General features: G+C 43.7%; 1 protein-coding gene across 3 annotated transcripts in view; it reads right to left on the reverse strand.

Annotated features, from left to right (window-relative positions):
• TDRD9 (tudor domain containing 9) overlaps positions 1–12698 on the reverse strand; it is a 142033-nt gene that overhangs the window by 44181 nt on the left and 85154 nt on the right. For all 3 annotated transcript variants that reach the window (XM_084837583.1, XM_084837572.1, XM_084837563.1), the window contains 6 exons: positions 7756–7860; positions 6695–6792; positions 5391–5522; positions 4752–4917; positions 3536–3599; positions 1293–1356 (listed from right to left, as the gene is read on the reverse strand). In XM_084837583.1, the coding sequence (XP_084693709.1) occupies positions 1293–1356; positions 3536–3599; positions 4752–4917; positions 5391–5522; positions 6695–6792; positions 7756–7860 (629 nt within the window). The remainder of the gene's footprint in view (positions 1–1292; positions 1357–3535; positions 3600–4751; positions 4918–5390; positions 5523–6694; positions 6793–7755; positions 7861–12698) is intronic.

Genomic DNA, 12698 nt, shown 5'->3' on the forward strand with positions numbered 1-12698 from the left:
GTTGCCACCCTCCTCATTTCAGATGCGGGAGGGTCAAAGCATGCGGAGGAAAGTCTCTGAACAGGGCTAGACAAAGACGTTTTGCTGCCTAAGGCAAAAGACAAGGTATCTTCCCCACCCCAACATTCCACGTAGGGAAGCCCATTCAATCCACTGGTCCAGTTCAACCGTCACAACAACCCAGGGTTTCCTTAAATCATGCTATATAGGTTTTTACTATACGATTGTTGTCTTGGGTTTTTGCTAATACACTTATCCTACTGTTTCTGAAATACCAAAATGTAGTGTGCTTAAGAAATAAAATGGTGCTTTATAGCGATGGTGCTTTATAAATAAAATGGTCAAGTTCTCAGTATTTTCAACATTTTTCTTGGGCCAAAAAGGAAAAAAAAAGTCAAATAAGTAATAGCTGCAGCTGGCTGCCATTTGTATTTCTCGAAATGCCCGCACTCTGGATGGGTTGGCTGGGAATCCTGGGAGTTGCAGCCCAACCAGGTTGGATAAGTCTGGGTTAATGCATAGCACAAATTAAGTGCTATGTTCAGAGTTCACTATTTTAAAGTTCCCATGACCTCTATTGCAATAAGTCTGTAATTAAGCCTAAGCATGTGCAGCTAAAACAACCTCAATATTGCTTCCCTGTTTACACCTGACTCCTCCTCCCCTTTCTCTGTTTTCCCTGCGTCAAATTTTTTCTGTTTGTAAGGTGTTTGGGGGAAGGACCTGCCCTTCTTGTAAGACATTATTGATAGCACTATATACAGTAATTATGATGATCGATCATGATGATAAACAATAATAAAAAAACAGGGTTCCTTAAACCCTGGGTTGTTGTAAATGCGGTGCTGTGTTGGTGCAACCAGGAGTGGTCAGAGAAATAATCCACAATTCACTGTTGGATTATTTCTCTGGCTCATTGGGCGAGAGACAAGCCAGAGTTCCCAGTTCACATGTCATGACAAACAACCCAGGGATGGGGGGTCTCTGAGTTGTTCGGCTGCTCCTCTTGGCAGCGGGAAGAATTGGGCAACATAAACCACCCGCTTGCTAGTTCACAACACGCCAGTTCACAACACAAAAAAACAACCCTGGGTTGTTGTGACACGCAAACCATGCCGTTATATCAGAGGAAATGGTTGTATTTCTTTTAATGCAACTACCAGCCATTATTAGAAGATGGAAACATAAGAGGAAAATAATTATGCTTGTTCAACCTTTCCTGGCATCCCTGCTTGTTCCAGGAACATATCTTTTTTTTTTTTTTTTTTTTGGGGGGGGGAGAAGATGGTTACCTTAAATGCATCAACAAGTGCAATACAATCGCTCTTGCTGTTCCCAGAAAAATGCATTTTATTCCTGTGGAAAAACAACAATTTGTCACAAGTGGTTTTAGATGTTTAAAAACATATATCACACTATATAGCTTTTTACTATACGATTGTTGTCTTGGGTTTTTGCTAATGCATTTATCCTACTGTTTCTGAAATACCAAAATGTAGTGTGCTTAAGAAATAAAATGGTTCTTTATAGCGATGGTGCTTTATAAATAAAATACAGTAAGTCTGTAATTAAGCCTAAGCATGTGCAGCTAAAACAACCTCAATATTGCTTCCCTGTTTACACCTGACTCCACTTCTCCCCTTTCTCTGTTTTCCCTGTGTCAACCTTTTTCACATTGTAAGGTGTTTGGGGGAAGGACCTGCCCTTCTTGTAAAACATTATTGATAGCACTATATACAGTAATTATGATGATCAGTCATGATGATAAATAATAATAAAAAAATAGGGCTGCAATGTTAAGGCAATTACTTACTTAGATTTGTCTATTAGAAACTTTTGGTCAGTTAAAAGAGTGCCCCTAATTAATCAGGGAGCAGATTTAAAGACAACAACATGCAATTTCAATTAATTTTTAATATAATTTAAGTAATTACACAAAGCGTGGGTGGGCAGGAACCGTATTAAAACAAAAGGGGAGCTAACCCATGGGGGAAAGGGTGGGAGGAAAAACAGGTACAATTTAGGGATTCAAGGCCAGCCTGCAAGACCCATCGACTTAAGGGCTAGACTCACACATACAGTGACCTGATTTGCATAGAATGCTAACCATGGTTTTAACCCATGGGTTGTTGAATTCTGGGCTGCTTGTGTGTTGTAATGTGTGAATGTGGCCACACTAACATAGCACTAACAAACTATAGTTTGTTAACCATGAACAACCCAGAAAGATAACCCATGGTTTGTTACTGGGTTGCGAACTCTGGGTTGTTTAAACCATGGGTGGTTATGTGTGAACCCAGAACCATGGGTTGTTCATGGGTTGTTTTGCCAGGCTACAGAGGCGGTGGGCAAACTAGTCGCTATAAATGCTAGCACTACAGCACTGCAAAGGCATTTGGAATATAGGCAAAGGAGGAGTGAAACAAACAACACAGGGATTGAGAAAACAAACTGCAGTTTGTATGATCATCAGCCAGACAAACCTGTGGGTAAGGCAACAAACCTTGGATTAACCATAGGTTAGTGTTATATGCAAACCAGGTCACTGAGGACTTCCTGGTTTCTGCAGACCACTTTTCCCTTCTAAGTGTGAGCTGCCCTTAAAAAGTAATGGGCAAATCCAGGATTTTAGCAGAACCGTGATTGGGCAATAGCATGTCAACTCCCCCTCTCCCCCTCAAAAGACAGCAGCAGAATCAAGATAAAATACTTGAGTTTTTGCATGATTCTTGCCATTGTATATATGGGATGAAAGGGGGGGGGGGGCTGCACCCATGTTACGAGCCTATACAGCAGCCTTTCCCAACCTGGTGCCTTCCAAATGTTTTGGACTTCAAATCCCATCAGCCCCAGCCAGCATGGCCAAGGGTCAGGAATCCTGGGAGTTGTAGTTCAAAACATCCGGAGGGCACCAGGTTGAGGAAGGGCGCTGTATTTGGCCCAGAAAAATGATGTTTGGGCCCTTAATGGGAAAGCATGTGGTTTTGCATACAGGTTCAGTCCCAGAGTCTCCAGTTGAAACACGGACAGGGAACGTGTGGCTCTCCAAAGATTGTTGGACTGCAACTCCAAGCACCGCTCACCATTAGCTCTGCTGGCAAGGGCTGATGGAACTTGTAGTCCAACATTTATTTTATTTATTTCATTTCTATACCGTCCAATAGCCAAAGCTCTCCAACGTCTGGAGGGCCACACGTTCTCTAACCCTGAGTTAAAAGGATCTTGGGTAGCAAGACCAGGAAAGACCTTAGAAAGCCACTGCTGGTCAGAGTACATGATCCCGGGGTAGAAGAACCAACAGTCTGCCTCAGCATAAGGCGGCATCCTATCCCCTCCCCCGACAAGCAGGGCGCGCTTCTTCTAAGGTGGTACCCGATGCAATGCTGGCATGTGTCACCTGAAAGCCAAGGAAGCACACAGCCTTCTTCAGAACTGTTTGGATTCGCATGCAGATCTAATCGGTTAACTGTCCTATTGGTTAAAATGGGCTTATAAAGATTTCCTTAAGATCAGATGGCAGCCCTAGTGAAAATACCTGTATCCATCAAGGTGTTGTCTGAAAGGTATTACAAAGAAGTTGTTCAAAGACAGGGCTGCAGCTGTAATGGAGTGAGAAAGCGCGACATTTGTGACAAAAGGCAGTATCTCGCCTTTCCTTTTTACAGGGTCCCAGGACTCAAATTCTATCTCAGTGTCTAGAGGTTGTACACCTCTAAACATGAGATGCAGGGGGACTAACTGGGAGGGGAATGATTCATCCCTTGTTACCTTTATCTCTCCCCTTCCCCAAATTTCCTTGCTCTCCCCATGGCCAAAGTGTAGACCAGGGGTAGACCAATCTTGGACCAATTCTAACATGCCCCGCCAGGGTTCCTCAAATGGCCACATCCCCTTCCCCTGGTCCCACCCCTTTCTCCCGAGTGCAGATAGTTTGGTGGTTTCCTGGTTTTTGCATATTCTCCCCCCATTCTAAAAGGCTGAAATGCTTCTCCTAAGCTGATTTACTGGCAGTAAGAGCTTTAAGCTACAATAGGCTGGTATTTAGGCCCCACCCCTTTTGCCTTTGGTCCCACCCATCACAGGAATGTGGCCCCCGAGAGCTTCTTTGAAATTGGATTTAGCCCTCAGGCTGAGATTCAACACACCTGCTTTAGACTGTAAGGTCTAGGGCAAGAATGTGTCTTATTATCTATTTGCTTTGTTGCGTTTTTTGCTCGTGCTATAAAGCACCATGAATATCGAGGTACTGTGTAAATAATTAGCAAGCTAGGTAAGCAACACACATCATTTGAGCAACTAAGGGTGCAATCCTACAGCCGCTGGACAGCAGCTAGATGGCTATAGGATTATTCAGTTTCCGGGAACCGACCTCAGAGCCCACACTCTGAGGTCGGTTCCCAGAAAACTACCTCCCCACTGTCTTCTAGGAGGCACAGATCGTCCCTGGGCTCCGCGCTCGGAAGAGCAGCGTAGAGTGGGGCAAAAGGGAGCATTCCTGGGGGTGGGGAGTGCCGAAGTGCCAGTACAACGCTTCTTTATGTCGTCGTCCCTGCCACTCCAAAGTCCTGCAGCTAGATAGCCGAAATCAGCTGTCTAGCCATGAATACAGGGTGGCCACAGCACGGAGGAGACGATCCCCTCCACGCTCCACCTGCCCTGCACTGGATAGGTGGTCACCTCCAAGTTTGGAGGCAGACACCTATCCCGACAGGATTGCTCCCTCCCTGGACTTGTTCTGTTGTTTCATTTACCTATAATAAGACATTCTTCCAGACACCCAAAGACATGGCCAAGAACAATTAGTTTGCCGAGGTGCTGATCCACAGGTAACTGTGCCAACACCCGTCCTAGGAAAGTCAGCTCGCCATCGTAAGGGCTTTTTCCTTCAGAATGGACACCGATAGCAAGTGCTCCTATCTATACCAAAATGAAAGCAGTGGTCAGGTTAATAGGAAATGGATATGCCAACAATCATGAACTGTAAGACCAAAATATTGTATCTGCTACAATTATACTCAAAATCCATTAGTGCCAGGCCTGCACAATTTGTGAACCTGCCAAGAAAAACCCACATATGATCAGAAGGTGGATCAAGTAATGAAGTGGAGGAAAAAAATGCCCTTTTTCTGGGCATTACAGTCTTGGTTCCCTAAGAGTTTCAGTGCTGCTTTCATGCTTAAACCATTGTTTATAATGACGTGATGTATGTTGGACACATATTTGGTTATTGATTCTCTCTTGCTTGCAATTACTTACTTTTTGATCTTCCTACTAAGCAAGTGGTTATGTCTCCTTTTGCAATTGCTGAAGTAAAAACAAAACTATTTGGGTCTTGCATGCTTAAATTACTGTCTCTGTAACTGAGAAATATATCAAACAGAAGCACCTACCTCCTTAAGATGTAGAATGGTACGTTCAATATCACTTATACTGGGAGGAGACAGAGCTGTTGCTAGCAAAGCTATTGGTTCTCCCATGTCAAGCATCTTCACCTTTAACACGGTATTTTCCAAAGGACATCGCTAAAAGGAAAAATAAATGGGACAATGTTGATGCTCCCCAATTCGGCAAGAACATTAGCCTTATTCAGCACTAGGGATGTATGAGAATTCCAGTGAAATCTTGACAGATTTTATTGGTTTGGCCCTGGTGAATTTTGTTCTGTTTCTCGACACCGGCGTTGACTCAATCTGTAGCAGGTCAAGCCAACACACGTATTCCATTTTGGGTTTTTAATGACGGCAATTTGCAAAAATGGGTTCGTTTTTCCCCTTCTCTTTTCGCGTCTTTAAATTTGTACAGATGGGCTTGTAAAAAAATTTTTAATGGGGGGTTCTGTGCAAGTGCACACTTCCACAAGTAGTCCAGCAGAGGCATATTACCCTCTTGTAAATATCCTTGTCAGTTTCAACCTCGTCACACATTACTTCCTTTAGCCCAGCAGAGCCATATTCCATACATGTCAAATAACCAGGCTATTTCATCCTCCCCTTTGGTGCTTCCTAAGCAAAGGAGGGGGGAGTGCCAAAGGCAAGACTGAGATTGACACTTTGACAAGTAGGAAATACCTATCTGCTGGCCTAAATGAAGACCTGTGTGGAGAGGATGAAACTGACAAGGATATTTAAAAGAGAGTATGTCCCTGAGAGGCTACATAACAGACAGGTGGATTTGTAAATTGTGTGTGGACTTGCAAATCGTTACAAAAAATTATGTTCCCAATGGTGCAAATTTAAAGATACAAAAAAGCCAATTTACGCAAATCACCATTTGCACAGATCACGGGACCTGAAAAAAATGGGCAAAACGTTTCCAGAATCAGAAAAAATAATATGCAACAGTCCTGTGCTGCTTATCGAAATGGAAACACTGCGAAATCCCTTTGGGCTTAAACGGAATGGAATTCCCAGTGTCACGCATCCCTCTTCAGCGCTCCCTGTCATCATGTGTTTATCCTATTCGGGCCTTTGGTGCCTGAATAGGGTAAACACATGATGAGAGGAAGCATGCTAGCCCTGCCCCTCTCCTTCCTCACATCCATTGCCTTCTACTACAAAAACCTGCAAACTTTGTATGACCAATGACAACAGTGGAATAAAATAACAACCAAGTGTGTTCACCGTGAGTGATGGTTCTCCGTAACTATCGCCTGACACTAGCCTAAAGATACACAAATACAGTGTTCCGTTCTTACCATCATCTCAGGTACGGTGCTCTCAGGGATGCAGTTTGCCCAGAAGTCCTTTCGTACTAGCCTGTAGCAGTAGCCTTTGGAAACGCGGCCAGCCCGACCTTTACATAAAAGGAGGAGGAGCCTTAAGAACGCAGAGTCCACAAGCTGCTTTGCCACTTGAAATGCCACATTAACACAACAAGCTGTATATATATAAAAATATATTATCCTTTTCTACAACAAAATGTTGGTTACTCCCAAGTAAACATGTCCAGCATCAGGGCAGGAGACGCAAACTCCATTTTATTCCTGTAGTCCTATCTAAGATTAATTTTTGTAAACCACTCTGGGAGACATTTTTGGCTGAAGAGCAGGGTAAAAATGCTGCAAATAAATAAAATACATAAATGACGGCACTATGATTTAAGTGAATTAAAATGCAAAACTGCACATGCTCAGCATATTTCTTTCTTTCTTAGCAGGGTTGGCATAGAGTTGTTGGGTGTTTTTGCTCTAACGTATCAGGAATACAGAAAGAGTTGCAAGAATGAGATGGCTGGGGTGGGGGAAGAGAAGAAATATTAAAATGTTACTTGCAATGGAAGCTGGTGGCTCCGGTGTCAGTGGGCAGCGAACCGCTCCGCGTTTCAGTCAGAACCAGTGCTTCTGCACCTTGGATGAGCACCTTGCACTCTTCCATTAGAGTTCTGACTGAAACCCAGAGCGGATCCACTGCCCCACTGACATCAGAGCCATTGGCCTCCTCTGGTTAGTTGTGTGATTCACAACTGAAGCAATACAATGACCATCTGAACCACCACCACCCCGACCATTAAGTTCAGGCTCTAAAATTACTTACCTGCGCCACTGCTGACACTTTCTTTTTACCACTACAACTCCTACACAGGGACTAGAAACTCCTTCTGGAGGGGCACACAAACGTACATCTCGAGCATCGCAAACAGCTGCTGTGCAAGTAAACAGCTCCACTGCGAATGTGTAAGAAAGTGTGCACATGTAAAGGAGCTTCCTGGTCTGGCCCCCCAAGAGAACTGGAATGATTCTCCAGGAAGCCGCCTTACCTCTCCTCTGATTACAGCTGTTTTTAGAAGCCCAGCACAGCCTCAAGCTTTGATAGTTCGTGTCTTCATCACAAATCAGAGTTCTGGTCAGACAGAAATCAATGACTGCAGAGTAAAGGGGAAGGAAAGAAGAATGGGATAAATAAAGATTTAAAGATAAATAAAAAGATGTTTCTTCAATGTAACTGAAAGATTTGTTGGTTAAATTGAATAAATATAGAAGAAGAAAAAACAAGAAGATGTACAACAACAGAAAAGTGGTGATCTGAAACTACATATAGCATCCTTAAAATATTTTCAATTCTGCTTGACAAAAAGCACTGAAAAATTATCATATTACTTGTGTTGTCACATCATAATGTTGTGCATTTTCCCCACATCCTTGGTCCACAACACAGTGATGTCACAACACTGGATATGGGGTAAGAAGTCAGCAAAAGGATGCCAATTTTGGCAGCAATGGTGAGCTGAGTTGTGGTTTTGAAATCCTGTAAGCCTGCGATTGGCCACACAGCTATCTTGGGGAGGCTATCTGGCAGAAATGGATAATATCCAGGTGGCTGGAATCAACTAGTCACAGAAGTGCAGGAAAGGAATACAAATGATCATTTTTACCTTATCAAGTATACACAGCATATAACACTTATCATGTACAAGCTTTCTACAGACAGCTGCTTATATGGGACTGAGACAAAAATGGTAAAAAAATGATCAAAAATTAGGCAATATTTTGACATATATTCCCCACAGAGAAAAAAAAAATTCTTGCCAGTATGGCACTTGTGATCCCACCGATTCTCTTGTGCCCTGCCAATTGTGTTGCACAATCAGTCCCCATCACTTGAGCAACGGCGATTTAGCGATTCTGGGAGCAACCCGAAACAAGTGGCAATGGTCATTTCTGGAAGGAGGCAGGTTGGCGGAAGCGCTAAACCCCCTTTGCGTGGGTGGTGGGTGCCACTTGTGCAATGGAATTGGCAAGGTGGAAGGGAATCAGCGGAGGACATAAACACCCCATTGGATACTGCCCATATTCACGGAAGACTACACAAGTAGCATTATAGACCTCCCTGGATTTTCACTTCTCCCTAAGAAGCAGGGTGGGGGAGAAATGAGGAGAGTTGCACCCAATCCTCCTCAGACCTAATCCGAGGAGGGAACGGTGACATCTTAACAGCATCAAAGAAGAAAGGGGGGGAAGGCAGCACGAGTGTAGAAACAAGAGGAGACGAGAGGAGACCTCTAGGTTTACAAGAATATATAATTGATTAGGTCCAACAAGTTTCAAATTTCAATTAGATCAGCCTTCTCCTACCTGGGGCCCCCAGCCAGCATGGCTATCTGGAGAACCCTAGGATGGGGGAGGCTGGATGAGATTGTCACCAGGTGCCTTGTAAAATGAAAACAGCTCTTCCAGAACTCCAGATACTGGAAAGCAAAGTGACACTAAATCGAAATGTGTCGGGCCTAATAAACAATATATTTTGGAGTCCCTGGACATATTTTTTCCTCTTGGCATCTCCAGAATATGCGAGCCCATGCAGTATTACAATATCAGACTATGGCTGGGGAGACTCAGGAGACTTTGGGCCAGTCACTCAGCCTAACCTACCTCACAGGGCTGTTGTGAGGTAAAAAGAGGGAGGGGGCAGAGTGAATATGTATGCTTCTTTCAGCTCTTTGGAGGAAGCATGGAATAAAAATAACTAAGGGAGCAATCCTCTCTGGATCGATGGTCGCCTCCAATCCCGGGGGTGACCGCCGATCCAGTGCAGGGCAGGAAGAGTGGAGGAGCAGATGTCCTCCGCACCCCTGCTGCCCTGCTTTCACAGCTAGACAGCCAATTTCAGCTGTCTAGTTATGGGACCTCGGAATGCGGGGAGAGGCGGCTGGACAACACATAGGAAGTGTCATACTGACACTTCCAAAGTCCCTGCCCTGCCCCCAGGAATGCCCCGTTTTCCCCGCTCCACACTGCTCTTCTGAGCATGGGGCCGATCCGCACTGCCTACGAGGCGGTGCAGGAGGGGGTGGAGGTCAGTTCCCTGGGAATCGATCTCACAGCACAGGCTCCGAGGTCGGTTCCCGGGAACCAACCAATCCAACAGCCGTCGAGCCATTGACTAGCGGCCATAGAATTGCGCCCTTAGAGTCTTGTGGCATCTTAAAGACTTAACGACATTTTTAGTCTTTAAGGTGCCACAGGCCTCTTCAGTGCTGTTGCTGTAACCACAGAGTAACATGGCTACCCCTCTGAAACTGGGATAAGATGTGATTGATTAAATAAGTAGAAGCCGTCTGAATCTGCAGCAACTTTACCAAAAAATAACTTATGGTTCAGCTTGCATTTTAAGAAGCTGGCCACCCTGCTGGAAGCCAAACTGTTTTTAGCCACTAACCTCAGCGCCAGATTTAAACAGTGGCAGCTGTCTTTGTAAAGCTACGCTTTCGAGGATGGAGAAGGTTATGACTGAGAAGCCTGCTCTGGTCTAAATCAAGCAACCGTGAATGGATCAGGACAAGGGCACGCACGTTATCTTTCTTACCTCGTGGCTGCTACTATCAGAGGCCATGAGAATACTGTAAACTAAAGCTGGCGGTGGCTGCCAGCGCAAAGGTCAAACAGCAACACCGAAACAGCAAGCAGGCGATCTCAAAGAAATGCCTGGAAGTAGGAAGGCTGAGATGTGAAAGCAAGCCTTCTTCTCTTCTGGCAGGGACAGGGAGCTCCCTTTGACGAGTAGCCGCTAGCACCAACCCAGAGGTCTTCCTCTTACATTTGCGTCTCTTTGCATAACCGTTTAGATGCTTCGTATGCCTCTTGACACTCACACTACATAGGCTCAGGCCAGGTTTCCTCTCTGTCAACAGCAGAGAGGCTCAAGGACATTAACTTGAAGAGGTGGTTTTAAAGAAACAAAAGAAAACACAGACTACTATCGCAATATTTGAAAGAAGATTTGAACTTTTAAAAGTTATACGCAACGTCTGGTGTGCCTGGGTTTGGAAGACTGCCTTAACAGAAAAGCTAACAAATTTGTTACGAATGGCAAAAGGAAATGGGAAGCAAGATGCATTTACTATGGAATTGTATCAATGTATTATGTATGCTGGCAATACTCAACTTCATAATATTCTGCTTGTAGCACCTCGGCCCCTCTGGTTTATGTGAACAATGTATTCTATATTTTTCTGCCTTGACCTATTATATTTTTTTTATATGCCTGGACTGTCACATGTAAGGGGGTGAGGGAAAAGAAAATAACTTAATAATAATAATAAAAAATAAAAGCTACACGCAAGCCTTCCCCAACCTGGTGCCCTCCAGATGTGTCCGACTGCAACTCCCATAATTCCCTGGAGGGTGTCACGTTGGTGAAGGCTGGACCCATACATCATCAGATTAGGACAGTTTAAGCCTACTGCTTAATGGAGAGGAGGGTCTTTTCAGGTGATACACCCTGATTGTGGAAGGCCCTCTCCAGAGAGGCTTGCCTGGCACCTATATTGTGGTCTTTTCAGTGCCAGGTGAAGAAGACCTTTTTATTCTCCCAGGCATCTTAGTCCTTCAGTTTTCATTGCTTTAAATCTGTTATTGCATTTTTAAACCTTTACACTGCTGCTGGTTTTCATTTTGGTTTTACACTGTAGTTTTGGACTTTTAAGGGAGCATTCATGTTTAGAGAGAAAAGGCTGGCTGGGGAATGCTGGGAGTTGTAGGATGTTTCTCTCTCTAAACATGCATAGGACTGTGCCCTAAGGGTTTTATATTGTATTTTGTCATGTTGCTGTATTCTATGGTTTGAACTGTTGTGAACTGTTGAGAGCGCTTCGGCTATTAGGGGGTTTAGAAATGTGATAAATAAATAAATAAATAAATACTGCTCTTGAGCAAGGTTTCACATGTTGAGCACAACATACACAAACATGGCTCTTTAGCACTGGAGTGGCATTGGTTTTTTGCAATCAGATGAATTAAAACAGTGGTTTCAAAACAAAATTAATATACTGCTGTACTGTGACAACACTCCATGGCTACAAACCTTCTACTGTTCTTACTCAGAAGTATCTCTTGACCAGCAAAAAGTCCCCTGCAGCTTCAATTATAAGGCTCCTTCCCCTAATTGCTTCCTGTTCAATGGGAATATGAAATTACCAAATTGCCCCCTAGCTACATGAGTCTGTTTTTTGCAGAGTTGTTTCTGTGTGCTTTCATTCCTGGCTCATTTCTTTTCTCTTTTCTTTTTTAAAATAAAAAAGGAAAGGAAACCAGTAATTAAAGCACACACACATAGAAAACATAAACCAATTAAGGGACAATTCAGTAATGCCATATTCCCACTGGATAGAAAGCAATGATAAATGAAGAGGCCATAAAAAGGAACCTTCTAATTAAAGGCACAGTGGCTCTGAAAAGCTTCAGTAGTACTTTTCCCATCTCCATTCCACAAGCTGGAACTAACATTCCATTTTAAGTGAACAGTATCAGCAAAACCTGGATCAGAAAGGGAGACGGGACTAAAAAAACCCCTCATTGGAATATAGTGACTTAGGAATGTTGCTACGATTCTTTTTTTTTTTTTAATTGGGGAGAGTGACCAAAGGATGGCAGTACCTGTTTAAACACTAGTATGGAAGCAACCAAAGTTAAAATATACCTAAATCTCACAGAGATCAATTACACTTAACAACCCAACTATGTTGCTGATTTCCAAGAGATGCAACATGCATAAGCTTCCTCTGGCTTGAGCTTTCTGGGCGCATTGTAGAGGAAGTTGGGCATACCCATGTCCCACCAAACTCTTGTACTTTCTGGACAAGATTAGTGTGGCTGATAGTTCCTAACCACAACTATCCATAGAACTCCTTAGAGAATGTGGTTTGCCAAATTCTGTCAATTTCCATTTTAAGAAGTCCAAATGTCTAGCTCTGGCGATTAAGGA

The sequence above is a fragment of the Heloderma suspectum genome, chromosome 1 (genome assembly GCF_057233095.1).
Source record: "Heloderma suspectum isolate Gila_16-S chromosome 1, 16-S_ref, whole genome shotgun sequence".
Classification (NCBI taxonomy): domain Eukaryota; kingdom Metazoa; phylum Chordata; class Lepidosauria; order Squamata; family Helodermatidae; genus Heloderma; species Heloderma suspectum.